The following is a 19,485-nucleotide window of genomic DNA, read 5'->3' as shown; positions in this document are numbered from 1 at the left end:
AACAGAAAACAATTGAAATTGCAGGTTCCAACTAACATCATACTCCTATTTTATTATTTATAACCAGTTTCATGTTACAATATAGCAAAACTGAATATAAAAAACACATATTTGTCTATATTGTGTATTAAAAGTGTTTTGAGTTGTATGTATATGATAACATGTTATATAAAAAATGTATACAAAAATCTTCACTTATGTTATGGACCAAATGTGTTTTTGTGACATTTTCGTTTAATTTATGTATTTTTCTCTCCATTCGGTATACATCTGTTTCACCTGTATGACTGTATTAAGTGAAACACCATTGTTTTATTTTGGTAACACCGGAAGTCCATTTCTATATTCCGGCTGGCTTCACACTGGTGTGGAAAAGATGGCTGCTTCGGCGGCAACGGCGAGTTCTTCCCCCGGTTTGTGTCCAAATTACGCCGTGATTTGCTCTTTCCTGGAGCGCTACGGAGCCCTGTTGGACTTACCGGAGCTCACTTTCCCGCAGCTGGAGAGATATCTTCGGGATACATCTTCAGGTGAAGCCGGTAAACAAGCATCTTCTGACGGGGAGGAGGAGAATAAAACCATGCTAATGAGCTAGCAGCTACGTTAGCATGCTGTGTGTTATTGTGTGGTTTTCTAACCTTCTTCTTCACTTCAATGTTCATTAACTGCGACACAGAGCTGGTTTACGAAGTGGAACATATATCTGTGTGTATTTAAATCCTTATTTAGTTGTGAGCATGCCGAATTAGTCGAGGTTTTCTGTCACTTTTGAGCTTTTGAACAGGGCTTAATTTTTCTCCAGGCTGCCTTTTATCTGCGTTAAAACACAACACAGGCAGTAAATGTGGGGGTGATATTAGTGATTGAGAGGCGGTTTAGAGGGGGGTAATTCGTGCAACACGTCGTGGTTTTTGATAATTAACGTGTGCAGATGTCCTTGTCTGCAACGAACACGTAATTGTGCACTTTATTTACAGTTAAATTATTTCGCCTATGTAGTGGTTAGCTCAGTGTGTGTCATGCTCACTGTTATGACGTCGATAACTTCCGGTGAAAGCTTTCAAAATAAAATATGTAAACATTGAATTTGGAAAACATTTGCACTGGATTTGTATGTATGTATTAGTTCAAGCCGTGTAAACCAGCCTGTTAATAATTCCACAACATATTACGGTTTTTGGTCTTTCACATGCAGTAATAATTTGGCGCTAGGGTTAGCTATGAAAATGTTGATATTGTGCAAACCAGCATTTCTTTATTAAATACAGCTATGAATTTTGAATCTGTCCCAGTCCTTTACAGTGGAAATGATGCCAAATTATGTTAAAATCCTTTTTTTTTTCTTCAGTTCCAAAGCTGCTTGTTGATCTTCACGTAAAGTTGCTGAGGAAGATCGGCAAGTCTGTGTCAGCCGACAGATGGGAGAAATATCTACTGAAGGTAACTGCATGACTTTTCATAGTGTGTAGGCTAGGTTTTCAAATGTGTGTATGTTCACACCAGAATGTAAAAAGTTAAGGGGTTTAATTTGTTGATCTTTATGTCTCATTTCCTGCAGGTATGTCAAGAGTTGAACACGACCTGGGCATGGGAGCTCGAGCAGAAAGGATACAAGGAGCTTTCAACAGAGTGCAAGACGGGGTTACTTAAAGTAAGCATACTTATAGTTCAGTTCTGTTGTTCTTTAATGCCCTTAGTTTGTCTGTTGATTGTTAAAAGACCTACCTACACGCACACACAGGGATTATACATTGCATTTTAAAGTACATTTCACAGGTTTTGTAACAAAGTGCTTCACAATCAAAGGCCGATAAAGTAGAGCAGTCAAACATAAAGAAGGTTTTACTAAGTGAAGTGTAGAAATGTTTTTCCCTATAAACTGTTGATTAAAATTCTTTACTTTGCATGAAAAATATGGATAAATATCAGCATCATAACACATATATATAGAGATTAAGTAACCTTGTATTATATTCGGTTTTAGCAGCAGCAGTTATTTAACAGAACTGAAGAAAGTCAAATAATTCAAAGTTAATTATGAACAGAACAACATATTCTAGAATAGAAAACATGTTCCTTCCTCCCTCTCCGTCCAGTATTTGTGTGAGTGTCAGTTCGATGACAACGTTAAGTTCAAAACGGCCATCAACGAGGAGGACCCGGATAAGATGCGCCTGCAGCCGATCGGCCGCGACAAAGACGGGCAGATGTACTGGTTCCAGCTCGACCAGAGCGACAACGTGAGGCTATACATCGAGGAGCAGGACGATCTGGACGGGTCCTCCTGGAAGTGCATCGTCAAGTAAGACTTATTGAGGAGCCAATCAACTGCACTGATTCAACTTTATCAGAGTACTGGGACAAAAAGTGCAGTTAAAATCAAACCAGAAGTGCAAGAGAAGCAGTGTAATATAAGAATGTACTTGTGACATATTTTAAAAGGTTATAGTATGTGCAGTATGAACAGAATTAACGGGTATCAGCACTATAGACAGGAGTATAATGAGACGCTATAGACAGAATACATATGAAGCACTATTAACAGCTGTATAAATATCTCAACTACCATAGGTTTTAAGCTGCTGCGCTTTATTAAAGCAGGTACTGATGATGATACTCTGTAAATAAAGTGATTTATTATATTTGCCTTCTTCTTCTTCTCTCCCTGCAGAGACAGGAGCGACCTGGCGGAGGTCGTCGCTCTGCTGAAAACACAGATCGACCCGGCGCTGCTAAAGAGAGATGAAGAAAATAAAGCTGCCGCTGAAGAGGGGAAGGAGAAAACAGACGGTGAGGTTTAGAAAAAAAGTGCACATTCCTTTGGCTTTCTTAATATCCATATTATTTACAAGCAGGGGTTTGATGTCTTATTTTATATTTACCTTCCAGGTGAAGTCAAAAAGATCGAGGACTCATCCGATGAAGATATCAAAGACAACAAGGCTGCCGGTCCGGTGTCACCGAAGACAGAGAACGATGAGAAAGCGACAGAGAAAGACGACTTTAAATCGGAAACATCTCTGAACGGCCTCATTGAAGGCAAACCTGAAGCGAAGTTGACTTCAGAAAAGCCTCCGACAGATCTCAGCATCATTACAAAAGTCCAGAATATCAAAGAGGAGCCGATGGAGGTGTCGGACACGAAATCAAGCTGTACAGAAACAAGAGAACCTGCCTCCGAGGCGACTTGTTTATCAGTGAAGGCAGAGAAAGGAGAGGAGGCGAAGAAAACCGAGGAGATTCAAATAGCTCTGAAGAACGACCAACAGGCTAAAATCCCCCTGAAAAAAAGAGGAATGAAGTTCACCGAAGACTTTGAGAAAAGCAGTGGAATTATAGTTCAAAACCCGTCTGTTTCTCAGCTCAAAGAAGCTCCTAAAGCGGACTCGACTCCAGATCCAACTAAGGGGCAGAGTGTCAACGATCATGTTAACGGGGATGTTGCGTCGGAGAAAAACCAGATGTGCGAGTCGCTTAAAGACGCAGTCGTGGATAAAGAGCAGAACGTTGAACCGGCTGCTGCTAAACCTGCAGAAAAGAGGGAGAATGACTCTCTACCTGCAGATCATAAAGGAGGAGACAGCAGTGCAGAGATGTCAGAGGTAGCATCAAAGCAAGCAGACTCTGGCCAGAAAACTCCAGACCCACAGGTAGAGACAGAAAGCACTGCTTCTAAAGAAAAAGCAGGAGCAGCATCTTTACCTAAAGACGTAAACAATGCATCTGAGAAACCGTCTAATCATAAAGAGCAGGAACGGCTAAAAGACTCGTCAACTAGCAAAGACTTGTGTGACGTAGACAAGACGTTAAAGGAAACAGATAAAACAAAAAGGACCGGTGAATCAGAGAAAGACGCATCGAGATCAAAGGAGTCGGAGGAAAAAGCAGCCAGTGTTGACACATCAAAGTCAAGTAAGGCCGAGGAAACCAAAACGAAGCAAACGGAAAGGAGGGGGGATAAAGAAAAGGAGACTTGTGATGCTAATGTAGAGAAATCGGATAAATCAGAGGAGAAAGAGAAGCCAGGAGTCATCAAATCGTCAGAGAAAGATCCTGCAAAGAAACCAGCTGAATCTGAAAAGGCTGCAACTTCTGTTGGGAAAAATACAGACAAACTAAAAGAGAGGGATCATGCAGAGGCCACAACAAGTCCTAAAAAGGCAGAAATGAGAGACAAATCAGACACTAGAGATAACGTGGAGTCTCCTGTTATTAAAAAGCTAGACAAACCATGTAAACCTGACGAAAAGCAAGATAAAGATGGAGAGAAGAAGCCACAGAAAGCCTCTGAGACTGACGCAGAAAAGCCTAAAAAGCCTGAAGACGTGAAGAAAACTGTAAACTGTGAAGACGGTACGATGCACGATGTCTCCAAGATAAGCGGCTCCACGCCGGAGCCCACGGAGGAGGAAGCAGTGGCCGTAAAACCAGATGTGACAAAGCCTCAGGTGGACGATAAAACTGAGATTAACTCAGTTGCATGCAAGGAGAAGAAAGGGGAAACGTCTGAAGGGAAAGATAAACTATCCAGTGTTGCAGAGAAGATAATGTCTCTCAAGAAACCGATAAAAAACCTGAGAGGACAGACACGGATAAGGGAAAGATGTCTGAAGAGAAGGCTAAGAAAATGGAGGCTGAGTGTCCGTCGTCAGGAAGTAAAAAGGATGCAGACTTGGGAAAGGAAACTGAATCAGGAAAGAAAAAGGACACAGACAAAGAAATGAAAAAAGACACAGACTTGAAAAAGAAAGAGAACACAGAAAAGAAAAAGGATTCAGACGTAGAAAATAAGATAGAATCCGAAAAGAAGAAGGACACAGAAACCGGAAAGAAAGAGGACACAGATGTGGAAAAGATAAAGGTCAAAGAGTCCGAAAAGAAAAGGGACTCAAATATGGAAAAGAAAGAAAACACAGAAAAGAAAAAGGACACCAACGCTGGCAAGAAACCGGAAACCGAAAATAAAAAGGACACAGAATCCGAAAAGAAAAAGGAGACTGACGCAGACAAGAGAAACAAAATAGATTCAGCAAAGAAAGCGGACACAGACTCAGAGAAGAAGAGGGACACAGACTCAGAGAAGAAGAGGGACACAGACTCAGAGAAGAAGAGGGACACAGACTCAGAGAAGAAGAAGGACACAGACTTGGAGAAGAAGAGGGACACAGACTTGGAGAAGAAGAGGGACACAGACTTGGAGAAGAAGAAGGACACAGACTTGGAGAAGAAGAGGGACACAGACTTGGAGAAGAAGAAGGACACAGACTTAGAGAAGAAGAGGGACACAGACTTGGAGAAGAAGAAGAAGGACACAGACTTGGAGAAGAAGAAGGACACAGACTTAGAGACAGACTTAGAGAAGAGAAGACACAGACTTGAGAAGAAAGGACACAGACTTGGAGAAGAAGAAGGACACAGACTTGGAGAAGAAGAGGGACACAGACTTGGAGAAGAAGAAGGACACAGACTTAGAGAAGAAGAAGGACACAGACTTGGAGAAGAAGAAGGACACAGACTTGGAGAAGAAGAGGGACACAGACTTAGAGAAGAAGAAGGACACAGACTTAGAGAAGAAGAAGGACACAGACTTAGAGAAGAAGAAGGACACAGACTTGGAGAAGAAGAAAGACACAGACTTGGAGAAGAAGAAGGACACAGACTTGGAGAAGAAGAGGGACACAGATTCAGGAAAGAAAAAGGACAAAGAATTGGAAACGGACAAAGAAAATAATACTATCACGGAAAGGAAAAAGGACACCAATAAAGAAAAGAAAGAGGAGAAGGAGAAGCCTCAAAAGGACAGTGAGAAGCAGCTGTGTCAAGATAAAGAAGAGGATTCAAAAACTGATGAAACCAAGGAGGAGAAACAAGCTAATAAAGAAAATGAAACCTCAACAGTGACGGAGGAGTCTGTTCCCGAAGACGACGGCAAATCCTCGACAGAAAAGGAGAAAGCCGGCGACCCGAGCAAAGAACCGGATACAGAAAAGCCGGCTGATGAAGAGGATGACGAGGACTCTGCCCCAAAAAAAGAGGTGGCGAACGGCAGGGGGACTCCAGCTTCCCGTCGGAGATTGAAACGCCCGGTGCACCGGAGGAAAGCAGGCGCTCCAGAGAGAGGATAGGCAGGACTCTGAGTCGGATACAAACACCGGGATGTCCCTCCGGAGGTCTCCCAGGATCTCCAGACCCACAAGTAAGGCAGTAGAGATCCAGGACAAGAAGCCAGAGAAATCTGCTCCAAAGGCCGACAAGAGCGAGGAGGACAAGGGAGAGAAAGAAAAAGACGAGGAGGAGGAGGAGGAAGAAGAGGAGGAGGAAGAGGAGAAAGCTGTTCAGAAGAAACCGAGAGAGAAGAAAACGGAGCAGGAGGGTCAGACCAAACCGAAGGTAAGAGACACTGGAGGGAACACAGGGATTTTAGCCTTTGCAGACCATTTACATGCACTAAAACACACTATCTTCAATGTTGCGATTGAAGGTAATACAATAAGTATTTCAAAATAAAATCACCAAATTGTGATTTCATTCAGTAAGGTTGTTAGGCAGAAAGGATTTCCAGGAATGAAACGTGTCCGTTTTGTTTCAGGGGAGAAAGAGGCGGAGGGTCCGGTGGTCCAACACGAGAACACGCCGCAAAAAGAAAGGTTCCGAAGACGAAGAGGACAACAGCGAGGAGGAGTCCAGCGCCGAAGAGGAAACGGAGGAAGAGGACGACAGCGACGAAGACTACAAGGTGGAGCGACGCAAGCGGAGGCACAATCGCAACCGAGAGAGGCGGAGCTCGGACTCCTCGACCTCCACGGACGACGACCTGCCTCCCAACGACGACCCCTGCAAACACTGCGGGCTCCCAAACCAACCGGAGCTGGTGGGTACTCAAAGGCACATGCTTATAAACCAGCTTTGCTCAGAAGTTACAAAGACTTTTTACAAGCTGGAGACCATATATGAAACTCAGAGGAATAGAGTAGTCCTGCAGCTGGGACATTTACAGCGTTACAGTATTAAAGATTGAAAGCATTTCTGAAAAGGTGAGGTTTGAGATATGAATGAAATCCACTCCTGTCGGATGAATTGTGTTTTTAAACAAACTGGAATTGTGTCATGAGTAACCAATCACAACACGTCAGAAAACCAATCGTCTACATCCCATAGCTATTTAGTTTCCAATATAAAATGCTTTATTTATTAACGTGCGTCTCTCTTCCAGATCCTTCTGTGTGATTCGTGTGACAGCGGTTACCACACGGCCTGTCTGAGGCCACCGCTCATGATCATCCCCGACGGAGAGTGGTTCTGTCCGCCCTGTCAACACGTACGTACGAATCAACAAAGATTAAACAAAGAATAAATAGATTAAATATGTTAATGTGTCCCTGGGTCTTCCCCTCTGCAGAAGCTGCTCTGTGAGAAGCTGGAGGAGCAGCTCCTAAACCTCGACGCTGCTCTGAAGAAGAAGGAACGGGCGGAGAGAAGGTGAGACATGTTGGTTTGAAATGTGCACAAGCTTTTTAGGGATTGAGGGTCAAGAGAAGAAAACAGGTCTGTTTTATTTACAGCTTCTGTTTAGGCTTCAAAGAATCCTTGCCACTTAATTATTATTGAAATGCTTCTAAGCTTAAATATTCGCTTCACCCTCTCCTGACAGATTTAGTTTCATTCTTATCACAACTTTCACTGTGAAATTTCAGCTCCTTCAAAATAAAAGCTTTGCAGAGCTGCCGTAATTGTAGGTGTCTGAGAAGTAAACACACAAAAACAGGCATTGCTTTTCATTATCACACAAAACAGTGTATCGGTTGGCTTTCAGCGTGATCTATAATATATTTCGAGCACTTTTAAAATGTGTAATTTTCCTCTTCCTGTGTCCCCTATGACCGTATTTGTACACCCTGTGCAGCACAGCTCCGCCATCAAGATAAATATAAACATAAACGTGTCCTAAATAATGTGTATTATCTCCTCCAGGAAAGAGCGTCTCATTTACGTTGGGATCAGTCTGGAAAACATCATCACGCCTGCAGTAAGTACCGTAGGTGACATTCAACTTTCCTTCAAAATCAAAGCACTTCTTCACCTGTTGATGTTTGTCACAATAACTTACCTTTGCTGCTCACAGGTGGAGGAGGAGAAGCCGGAGATCATCATCAAAGAGAAGAAGGAAACGAAGAAGAGCAAGAGCTGGGGACGAAGATCTACGAGGAATAAGAAGTCCATCAGCTACAGGTCTGTGAGCTTTTATTTTACAAGAAAACTGCTATTTTCCACCGGGTTCTATTTATGTTATGTTTTACATTTAATGCTTATTGTTGTGAGACAAAAAAAGGAAAATTGGGAAACTTTATTTAATATATTCTGAAAAGAGGAAAATGGATTAAAAAACATCAAGAAATTACAAATGAAATCATTTCAGTTAATGTTGGGAGTCGAGTCGTTAGTATGTGGTCGTGTAATAAGCGGGAGAATGTGCAGCGAGGTGGTCATTATGGGACAAAGAACACCCTTCAGGATGCTGCACACTATCCCTTACCCATAATGCATCGTGTGACTACAGCAGAGTTGCATACAGTTGGTCGTTGCAGGAAAATGATGCACTGATCAATAAATAACAAATGTGGATTTTACAGATTCGATGAATTCGACGAGGCCATCGAGGAGGCCATCGAGGAAGACATCAAAGAGGCGGAGGGCGGAGGTACGAGTTCTGACTCTTTCAGAAAATCTATTTCAAAAGATTACCTTCGTCTATTAAGACTGAAATAGATCAGAATTGTATTAATTTTATTCTTCAATGGAGCAACTGTTACATCTTTCAAGTAATGTACCCCGGGAAAATAAAGTATTTAAATAAATTATTATTATTTATTAAAAGTGTTTTAATATTTCATATTTTTAGTAAATAAATCACCCCAAAAAATACACGCAGCCTTTTCAAAAAACAGGAATCACAGAAAGGTAAATCGTATCGTAGTTTCACTCTTCGCAAAAAGTATTTTCTAAAATGCCAAATGTTTTTCCACAGGAGCGGGCCGGGGGAAAGACATGGCGAACATCACGGGGCTCAGAGGGAAGGACATGTCTGTCATCCTGCAGGCGGACGAGGGGAAGGAGAACGGACAACCGGCCCGACCCCCCGCCGGGCAGCGCAGGAAAAAACGCCGGCGACTCAACGACCTGGACAGCGACAGCACCGTGGACGAGGAGGAGAGTGAGGACGAGTTTCGCATCAGTGAGAGGTACGAAACTAGACCGTTTGAATACCAAATCAAAGCAAATACTAACAGTGATGCTAGGTATCGGATTCAAGTCTTTATCTCCTCATGCAGCTCAGAGGAGGAGTTCGTGGTGTCAGAAAACGGCTCGGAGGCGGAGTCGGAGGCGGAGTCTAACAGCAGCGGCGGGAAACATCAATCCTCCTCACGGCGCAGGAAACCTCCGACGCAACGACGAAGCGCCAGGAAGAGACGAAGACCGAAGGGATACTCGGACGACGAGGAGGAGGAGTCGGACGAGGAGGATGAAGAAGAAATAGGTATTTATATACACAAAACAAAGACTATGACATCACTTATTCCACTTATTCCACATGTATATCAGCCACACACACCTTCGGACTTTGTTTTTTCTCTGATGTGTTCGCAGCGACGGAGGGCTCGAGCGAGTACAGCGACAGCGATCTGGACGTGAGTCGGCGGCGCTCTCGGAGGAGCAAGAAGGCTCAGGTGAACTACAGAGAGACGTCCGAGTCCGAGGGCTCTCAGGTGGAAACAAACCGAGCCAAAATGAAACCAAGACACCGCATGGACAGCTCCAGCAGTGAGGGTCAGTCACACACACATACAGTAACACACACACACACACACACACTCTGGTGGTGATGAGGATGTCTTTACACGGTAACACAATATCAGTCAGAATAAATTCTTACTTCTATCCTAATCGTACTGCCCTAGAATCTCTTGTCTAAAGTTGTGCATCGGTACATTTGTGATGGTGATTGCCGTCAGATCTACAGGAAGCTAAAGGCTTCTCTTCTTCTTCCCTCAGCGAGTTTCTCCAAAGACTCAGAGGAGGAGACGAAGGAGCGTCGGACGAAGAAGAGAGGCGACTCCTCGGAGGAGGAAGGCTCCCGGCAGCGGCGCAGGCGTCTCGCTTTGAAGCGCAGACGAGCCTCCGAGAACGACGAGTCGGATGACGACTCTGACGGATCGTCGTCGGAAGAGGATCGTCCCATCCGGAAACGCGTGAACCGCATCGATTCAGACGATGAGGAAGAGGAGGAGGAGAAGGAGAAACCGAAGGAGAAGAAAGCAGACGAGGAGACAAAGGGAACAGGGGACAGCAATCCAGGGGATTTGCCGGCTACAAACGGACAGAGCACGACAAAAACCATCGTCCCGCAACCGGAGGCTCCTAAAAATATCGCCGCCATCGCTCCAAACGGACAGGAAGTGCCGCCTCAGGAGGAAGACGAGGACGACCTGTTAGGAGTCACGGACCTCGTGGACTACGTCTGCAATAGCGAAGATTTGTAAAAAAAGAAAAGAAAAAGGTGTACTGTTTCATTTTTTGTGGTATTGTATTTTTATATTTAACTTTATTATTCCCGCCAACACCAACAACACTTCCTCCTCCTCTTCGTCCGTTTTCAACATCCGGACCTCTCCTGACTCCGGTCTGACTGTCCCTGTGGGATCAAACTGCAAATAAGGGCACCAAACTTTTTCATTTTTAATAATAATAACAATCCGTTTTGACCCCACATCCTCCAGCTCCACTGCCAGACCTCCTCTCATTCCTCCTCTCGCATCGTCACGTTTTTTTATTTCCTTTCAACCAAGATTTCTACATATTGTATCTCCTGTTTTCTTCGATGGAACATTGGCACTGAGTTTGTTAAATGTGTAGGAATAGTCTGCCTAATATGCTAAACCACTGGGGCTTTTTAGAGGTATTTTATGAGTCATTCCACTATGGATTTTAAATGTCTGGGAATTACATCACAGGAATAGTTCGACATTTTGGGAGAAATGTCGAACCTCTCTCGTCTGTTGGGTTAAGGCTAAGATCCAGCCGGTTAGTTTAGCACAAATATATTTGGAATAATATTGATTTATTGATCACATCTTCCAACAAATGGCAAATTTACTTTTTTACACTTCCACTTTTGTACAGATGTGTTAGAAAAATAATAACGTGTTAATTATCAAGCTTTTGTTTCTGTTTAATCAAAACTACGCTAGCTCTTCCCCTCCGTTTCCATTCATTGTGCTAAGCTAAGCTAACCTGCTGGAATCTAAAGCTCTGATACGAGTTGAGACATGAGAGTGATTTCTAACCTCCTGAAAGCAGTAAGCATATTTCCCAAAATGTCAATCATTGCGAACTATTCTGGCTTGTTGTTTTCTGTAGAAGCTCAAGATAAGACTATTTAATCTAGTCTCCCAGTCGACCAACCCGTCTGATGAATCCTAGAGTAGCTTTTGTATAACGTCGACATATATCATGATTTTACCATCAGTGTCCGTGGTGTTTTATTATTGGGGAATCAAATGAATATCAGACTCGTCCCTCCTTCTCTTGAGCTAGTTTCCCATTATTACCGTTTCCGTTTTTTAATAATGTATGTTTTTGTATATCTAAACGTTTATTTCTTGTTGTCTCCGAGCGAATGTAAAGTGTCTTATTTTTTGTACAATGTCATTCACAAGGGTTAAATACCTGCAGACTTTTTAAAACAACACTAAGCTTAAGCTTTCATTTTAGGTTCCTTATTCTCTCCTGGGTCTTCCTGTGTTTCTGTTCACATCCTCCATTTGTCGTCATTTAAATTCAAATAAAAATGCAAATTTCTTTTTGACCGATAGTCAGGATGCCGTTTTAAAACGAGGGGAGATGGACAGAAAAACATCCTAAACCAATGACTTCACTGACCTCTGCTGGAACCAGTCTGTGTATATCTGTAGTTTCCTTGCTGTAATATATTTAGAGGCATTTTTTTAATCATGGAAAATATATTGGGCAATTCTTTTGGATTGCATGTTTCTAATAGTTTTCTTTTTGTAGGGGAAGTAAAGTCGGCACAAGAGTTTTTTTTGTACCAGAAGAGCATGTTTTAAAGGGTCTCCGGAGGTGTTGCTGTGAAATCTGAAGGCCTTTTAAAGCAGGAAATCATCATGACTCTGAAGTAAGCATGCGCTGACCTACTAAAGGCATGTTACGCAAGCTTTGGGCAGAGAGGAGGGATTATAGAGAATAATCTAGGGCGGCGAAATCAGATTTAAGGAGCGTGTTTGTAAAATATTTTGTAAATTAGTCTCAGCATGGTCTTCACAGAGGAAAAACCACTCTATTTATCATACCGTTTTGATACCGGCCATGGCCAAAAAAACATGACTTTTCCCAGACAGAAAAACACATATACACAAATATTTAGCTTTTAGATTAGACAGAGTATAGAAAAACCCAAATGTACAAAAGGTGTCAAAGGTTTGTGTTCTGTATGTAACCCCGTAAAAAAAAAGCCTCCACAGAGAAAAAGGAGAGTATTGATAATAATGTATCTCACGGTTATGAAATAACCTGTAGCAAGACCTGCATCGCAGCGAGAGGAGCGAGATTCAAGAGGGTGCCAATGACTGAAGTGTTCACAGAGCTCACTATTTACCTCATGATGAATCTGGCAGGACAGTGTTAGACGCTCGTACACGCTGGTTGGTGTCTGCTCCCTTTTGTTAACTTTACTGTTATTTCATATGAATCTGATCTTGTACATTTGTTATAATAAAATGGGTTTCAAGCCTCACGTCGTGCAGTGTTGTGTGTGGAAGTTAAAGGATTAAATTAGTGTGTTATTATATATGTTTTATGCAAATACAATCCATTTTTGTTAATGCTTTTATAAGTTATTGAATAAGTTGTTCGGAGCTGCTTTGAGCTTTAAGAATATAAATGCTTTTTATTGCAGCTTTAAACCTAAAAATCAGTCATGCAATTACATATTTCAATTATTTTCCACTACTTTTAGTTTTTTACTTTCAAAATTGTCTTGTAAGGTTGATTTTTTAAAATAACTCCCACTTGTTTTTAAGACAAAATTTGCCCTTCTGAAAATTGCTGTAATTAATGAATGTTCTACTTTTTATTTATTAATATTTTCAAATCAATCTTAGTAATAATGAACAAATATCCTTTAGATTTAACCCTTTTAATGACAGTTTGTTTAAACAGTACCACTATCATTTATGTATTTAAAACCCTTTGGAAAACACAATTAAGCCCGCTCTGCTCTGATTGGTTAGTTGACTAGCTCTGTTGTGATTGGTCAATCTCTTAGCGATGTCCCGCCCCTTCCTGGGAATCTTCGTGCTCTCGTGTAATGTCGTGTGTTGTTAACGTGTTGTGTGTTATTGATGCTGCAGTGTTAAAATGTGTGGCATTTAGCTGAGTCAGACACCAGTGTGAAGGGGGGGTGAAAAAGAGGGAGGAGGGGGCACAAAGGTCGGGTTGTGTAACAGATACGCTTCAGGCCAAACCGCCACGAGGAGGCTGTGCAGGTTTTTCTTTTGGGGATTTTACAAACCTCTGGGACCTGAACTGAAATAACGAGCTGATGGAAGTAATATTCAGGGACATTTGAACAGTCAACAAATGAAAGGAACCAACTAAACTAACAATGAACTATTCTTACTAACAGATAAACAAATAGTGTCATTCAAAAAGTATATAATATAAAATATATATTAGATTAATATAATATATTAATATAAAATAAATATTATATTAATATTATATTAATATTATATTATATTAATATAATATATTAATATAATATATTAATATATTAATATAATATATTAATATAAAATAAATGGTACAAAACATTTTTGTCTCATTTTGAGGTATTTCTATTTATTAATACTGTATAAAATATTGCATTAGCTTTGGCATCCAGCCCTATATATGTAATGCTCTTGTTATAGAGATTACAAAATACCCATTATTTTGTTGGGAGAATTAGCTGTAAAGCTAAAACATCAATCAGTATCTTCAAATTAACCTTTTACTTTTTTATTAAAATAATTTAACATTGCTAATACAAATATTATTTAAAATGATTGAAATACTTTGTACAATTATTCTTGTACTAGGTACAAAATATAAACAAATAAACTATGTTTTTAATATTTCAATACGACTGTTTTGATCCATTAGCTACCCAGAAGTATATAAAGTAAAAACAGTACAAATAAGATGTATTTAAGGAAAGTGGTTGAGATATTTCAGAAAATGTTTTATTCAATATATTACAAATGCATTTAAATTACAACATTATACCAAACCTGTTATTTAAAAATATATAGCAATCTGACGACAGAAACACGTTTATTCACTTTATCTTTAATATCCTTATCATCCAGACTCCAGAGGTATTAACGTTGTAAATTAATCTGTCTTTGGTTCACAGAACGACAAGTGTAGTTTTTAATGGGAAAAAAAGCACCTTAAACTAGAAGTCAGACAATATTCCCCTCAAAGACGACATCAGTTATTATTCACAACGCTAACAGCCACATGATTTATGCAGTAAAATGAAAATAGTAAGCAGGAAACTGAAGCTTTGGTCATCTTAATGAAATAAAAAGTTACATTTATTTGTCGTCAAGTGTGTCAGAAACATGTTAGTGTAATTCCCAACGTGAGGAAATTGAATGCTGTAATAATTGTGCGTAATAAACTGACATTAAACTTAATAAAACTAAAACAAACCTCTGTGTTTCCCTTCAACCCTTACTAACCTCCACCAAAGCCCTTTTTATTTAAGGTTAAATGGGAATAATGTGCACTCCCTAAAACTAACCCTGACTTTTAGCATATTTAATATGATAATATATATATTTATATGATTTATTTTAGAGTTATTTTGTATTATTATATTGTCTGCTATTTAATTTTTAAAAAATGTTTGTGTATTTTCTTTAATTTTGCTTTTAAATATGTTTTTTTTGTAATTGATCACCTTTTTTTGACTTGTATTTATAAATGTTTGATTGCCTTTCATTTAATTTTACATTACTTTAAAGTCTGACACATTTTATTGTCTTTTATATTTAACTGCATTGAATTTATTACATCTTTTGTTCTATTTCAAATAGTTTTCCATCTATTTTATATGTTTTTATTTAGAAACATTGAGCATCTCTTCTGTCCCAGCATGTGCAGGTATGACATTGTAATATAATAAAACGGGCTTATGAAAGTGCAAAGAGAAGGCAATAATCTGGGGGCTGTAATGTAATAACCACCTGCATATTAACCACTTTTATCCCCATGTTTATCAGTGTGCACTTTGGTTCATTAGTGTGCTCGTAAAGCAGTGATTGTGTCAGTGAATTAATCACAGTTATATAAAGTTCTTCCGTAGTGATTTTTGACAGTCTTCATGTGAAAAACATTTGGCAAAAATGAGGTAAAGTTAAATTAATGACCTTACGTCTGGTATGAGATCTATAAAAACATCATTTTAAAGTCAAAATGGAATATAAAATAACAATTAGCATGGAGTTTTGGTTCCATCACAGTACTGTCATTTGTATTGGTGTTAAAGCAACAACTCTCAAAGAGGGCAACGCTGAAATGCCAGTTCACATGAAACCAGTGCTGTTTAAGAGCAGATGCAAGGACTCGAGGTTGAGCTGGTAAAACAGGTGTGGTGAGGTGTTCCTCATGTTTATGTCGTGGCTTCCTAGTTCGTCAGATGAGGAATGGTATGGCCCCATTCTCATTCTCTGTCAGCCTGTACCTGAATTAGTTTCACTTCAAACCAAACTTAAGTTATTAAACGTCCCATTAGAAACTTTAAAAGTACACTGAAGCCCTTCCTGTTTGCAGTGAATACAAACATGTACACACTGCTGTCACTGGATTAGTTTGACACTGAAGAATATTTAAAAAGGTGCTAAATCTCAGCACTTGGTGTTCATTTGCATACTAAAAGCTAATGTTATTGCCTTAACGTCTGCTTAAGTACTGCTGGTTTGTAAGCATTTGCCTGATGTGCATTAATGACAATCTCTAGTTTGAACCTCAAATGCTGTCCTGTTATTATCCACTTAGACTTCTGGAATAAAAAGACACTACTGTTTTTGACTTTCCTCTCATCAGTTACTGGGTCTTCTTCTGGTTCTGCACAGCAGGTTTGTCCAATCTGATGGTGCTTTTTCCCGAGAGGAAAGGGACGATCTTCTCAAACAGCAGGATGCAGCTCGCCACACCTGGGGGTTGGGGGACAGAAAGGTAGACTTATTACAAAGCTGGTAAAAAGCTTCATCTGGTCACAGCTTTTATAGCTTGATTAAAGGAATCAGACGTCCCTTGGTAGCAACGGTTAATTTCTCTAAGGCAGGGGATTGAGAGATAATGACACACATACAGTGGGGCAAAAAAGTATTTAGTCAGCCACCAATTGTGCAAGTTCTCCCATTTAAAAAGATGAGAGAGGCCTGTAATTTTCATCATAGGTACACTTCAACTATGAGAGACAGAATGAGAAAAGAAAATCCAGGAAATCACATTGTAGGATTTTTAAAGAATTTATTTCAAATGATTGTGGAAAATAAGTATTTGGTCAATAACAAAAGTTCATCTCAATACTTTGTTATATACCCTTTGTTGGCAATGACAGAGGTCAAACGTTTTCTGTAAGTCTTCACAAGGTTTTCACACACTGTTGCTGGTATTTTGGCCCATTCCTCCATGCAGATCTCCTCTAAAGCAGTGATGTTTTGGGGCTGTCGCTGGGCAACACAGACTTTCAACTCCCTCCAAAGATTTTCTATGGGGTTGAGATCTGGACACTGGCTAGGCCACTCCAGGACCTTGAAATGCTTCTTACGAAGCCACTCCTTCGTTGCCCTGGCGGTGTGTTTGGGATCATTGTCATGCTGAAAGACCCAGCCACGCTTCATCTTCAGTGCCCTTGCTGATGGAAGGAGGTTTTCACTCAAAATCTCACGATACATGGCCCCATTCATTCTTTCCTTTACACGGATCAGTCGTCCTGGTCCCTTTGCAGAAAAACAGCCCCAAAGCATGATGTTTGCACCCCCATGCTTCACAGTAGGTATGGTGTTCTTTGGATGCAACTCTGCATTCTTTCTCCTCCAAACACGACGAGTTCAGTTTTTACCAAAAAGTTCTATTTTGGTTTCATCTGACCATATGACATTCTCCCAATCCTCTTCTGGATCATCCAAATGCCCTCTAGCAAACTTCAGACGGGCCTGGACATGTACTGGCTTAAGCAGGGGGACACGTCTGGAACTGCAGGATTGAAGTCCCTGGCGGCGTAGTGTGTTACTGATGGTAGCCTCTGTTACTTTGGTCCCAGCTCTCTGCAGGTCATTCACTAGGTCCCCCCGTGTGGTTCTGGCATTTTTGCTCACCGTTCTTGTGATCATTTTGATCCCACGGGGTGAGATCTTGCGTGGAGCCCCAGATCGAGGGAGATTAGCAGTGGTCTTGTATGTCTTCCATTTTCTAATAATTGCTCCCACAGTTGATTTCTTCACACCAGGCTGCTTACCTATTGCAGATTCAGTTTTCCCAGCCTGGTGCAGGTCTACAATTTTGTCTCTGGTCTCCTTTGACAGCTCTTTGGTCTTGGCCATAGTGGAGTTTGGAGTATGACTGTTTGAGGTTGTGGACAGGTGTCTTTTATACTGATAACGAGTTCAAAAAGGTGCCATTAATACAGGTAACGAGTGGAGGACAGAGGAGCCTCTTAAAGAAGAAGTTACAGGTCTGTGAGAGCCAGAAATCTTGCTTGTTTGTAGGTGACCAAATACTTATTTTACCGAGGAATTTACCAATTAATTCATTAAAAATCCTACAATGTGATTTTCTGGATTTTGTTTTCTCATTCTGTCTCTCATAGTTGAGGTATACCTATGATGAAAATTACAGGCCTCTTTAATCTTTTTATATGGGAGAACTTGCACAATTGGTGGCTGACTAAATACTTTTTTGCCCCACAGTATATGGCCCTCGTCGAGTCAGTTTCTTGCTTTCATACCAAAGAGCCGTTTTAAAAGAATCTGACCTTTTGAGAATGTAAAACTTCTGGCTTAGTTTGTGCACGATGCAGGATTTGTGTGCAGGAGTGACGGAAACAAATACTTGAAGGTGTTAGGTTTATGGATTACAGACAGTAAACAAACAGGTGTCCTGGTTTCTGATCCTCCTTACCCAGGACCGGCCCGAGCCAGTACACAAAGCAGTACTCTGGGTAGGAGTGTCCGCTGCAGGGGAACTGGACGGAGAAGGCCAGGACCGGGTTAAAGACGGCACCAGAAATACTTCCACCTGCACAGGAGAGAGGGAGACCGCAGATTAAATATGAAGTTCTTACAAAAAGATTATAGAACTGAAATAACACCCATAATATAAGTTATTTCATTGTAATATATTTAATTCTACATTATTGTATTGCGTTTAGTTCTGTTTTTACTTTACTTTGTTTTATATTGAATTGTATATAGTTGGGCTTTTGTCATTTATGTTAGTTAATAACAATTCTTTTACTATCTCTATGAAATATATAATGGGTTTTGTCTTCGCATGTACAGGGGTACATAACGTGCCCAAAGCACATTTGAATCAGATCAAACATCAATATGTTCAGCCTAATGATCGCAGGTAAACAGCTTCCAGGTAATCGAACTCACCTGCGTAAACCACAACAGTGACGGCAGCAGCGATGAAGTGAACACGAAGTTTTTCGTACAGCTTGTGGACGTGCATGGCGACAGCTTGAACGAAGAAGGCGCAACCAAGCTCCACCGCCGCTGCCTCCAGCAGAGTCCCACCAAGGGGGTCGAAGCACCGGAACCCGAACCTCTGGTGTTTGATGTGGACCTCAGAAAGACCAAGCGACCAAACAGACGCTGCGAAAAACTGCGCGGCGAACCCAGCGGCGAACTGACAAGCGATGAGGATTCCAGCCGCTTTGACGCTGCCGCTGCCGCGGCAAACGCTCTCCAGGGCACCGCTTGGGTTGCACGTCGCTTCGCGGAAAGTTGATAAATGTATGATTGTCATGGTGTATGTGATTGTTAGGGCGATTGAGGCCTCCAGTTGGAGCGTTTCGCCCAGCAGTTTGAGCTCATGTGTGCAGCAGCAGAGCTGGAAGGTGGACACCGCTTCCAGCAGGTAGATCCAGTAATCTGTGGGGAGAAGACGCGCCGTTCGCCGGATGGCTTCGCTGAGGAGCACAGCGGCGCCACACACCGCCAATGAAACGTAAAGGCTCGGTCATGTTTTTCAGTTGTTTTCACCGACCTTACGGTACAACCCGTTCCTCGTGATGGGGGGCAACTTTGGAGTCCACTTAAATCCACTTTATTCCCTCCTATTCCGCCTCAAAGTTGCCCCACGCTGCCGCATCATACCAGCCTGCGAAACCGAATGCAAGGCGGTGAAACT

The 19,485-nt window shown here is 41.2% G+C and overlaps 2 protein-coding genes across 2 annotated transcripts; one reads left to right on the top strand and one right to left on the bottom strand.

The window, feature by feature from the left end:
• Positions 1-376: 376 nt before the first annotated feature.
• On the top strand, positions 377-12,805 carry rsf1b.1 (remodeling and spacing factor 1b, tandem duplicate 1). Its single transcript, XM_063894734.1, is given in 19 exon segments — positions 377-539; positions 1,349-1,440; positions 1,559-1,651; positions 2,097-2,302; positions 2,672-2,790; positions 2,890-4,542; positions 4,545-5,356; positions 5,358-6,104; positions 6,106-6,390; positions 6,590-6,871; positions 7,214-7,318; positions 7,400-7,479; positions 7,972-8,035; positions 8,123-8,229; positions 8,631-8,698; positions 9,026-9,239; positions 9,330-9,535; positions 9,646-9,825; positions 10,051-12,805. Coding segments are annotated over 19 exon segments (5,964 nt in total). The 3' UTR covers positions 10,539-12,805.
• A 1,470-nt stretch (positions 12,806-14,275) lies between these two features.
• On the bottom strand, positions 14,276-19,485 carry LOC134871811 (aquaporin-11-like). The gene is made up of 3 exons (XM_063894736.1): positions 18,729-19,485; positions 18,250-18,366; positions 14,276-16,277 (listed from the first exon to the last, which is right to left on the bottom strand). Exons 1-3 carry the CDS (start codon positions 19,099-19,101, stop codon positions 16,168-16,170), a joined length of 600 nt encoding a protein of 199 aa, XP_063750806.1. The 5' UTR covers positions 19,102-19,485; the 3' UTR covers positions 14,276-16,167.

This window comes from Eleginops maclovinus, chromosome 11 (genome assembly GCF_036324505.1).
Source record: "Eleginops maclovinus isolate JMC-PN-2008 ecotype Puerto Natales chromosome 11, JC_Emac_rtc_rv5, whole genome shotgun sequence".
Taxonomy (NCBI): domain Eukaryota; kingdom Metazoa; phylum Chordata; class Actinopteri; order Perciformes; family Eleginopidae; genus Eleginops; species Eleginops maclovinus.
This window is presented reverse-complemented; position numbering and strand designations above follow the sequence as displayed.

What these genes read in the sequence shown, in the direction of transcription:
- LOC134871811 (XM_063894736.1), bottom strand. Translation starts at nt 19,101, where the DNA reads ATGACAATCATACATTTATCAACTTTCCGCGAAGCGACGTGCAACCCA. An exon ending in CACTGTTGTGGTTTACGCAG is followed by an intron (nt 18,367 to 18,728) that starts GTGAGTTCGATT and finishes TCTCCTGTGCAG; the next exon opens with GTGGAAGTATTTCTGGTGCC. An exon ending in CTGGCTCGGGCCGGTCCTGG is followed by an intron (nt 16,278 to 18,249) that starts GTAAGGAGGATC and finishes CCCAACCCCCAG; the next exon opens with GTGTGGCGAGCTGCATCCTG.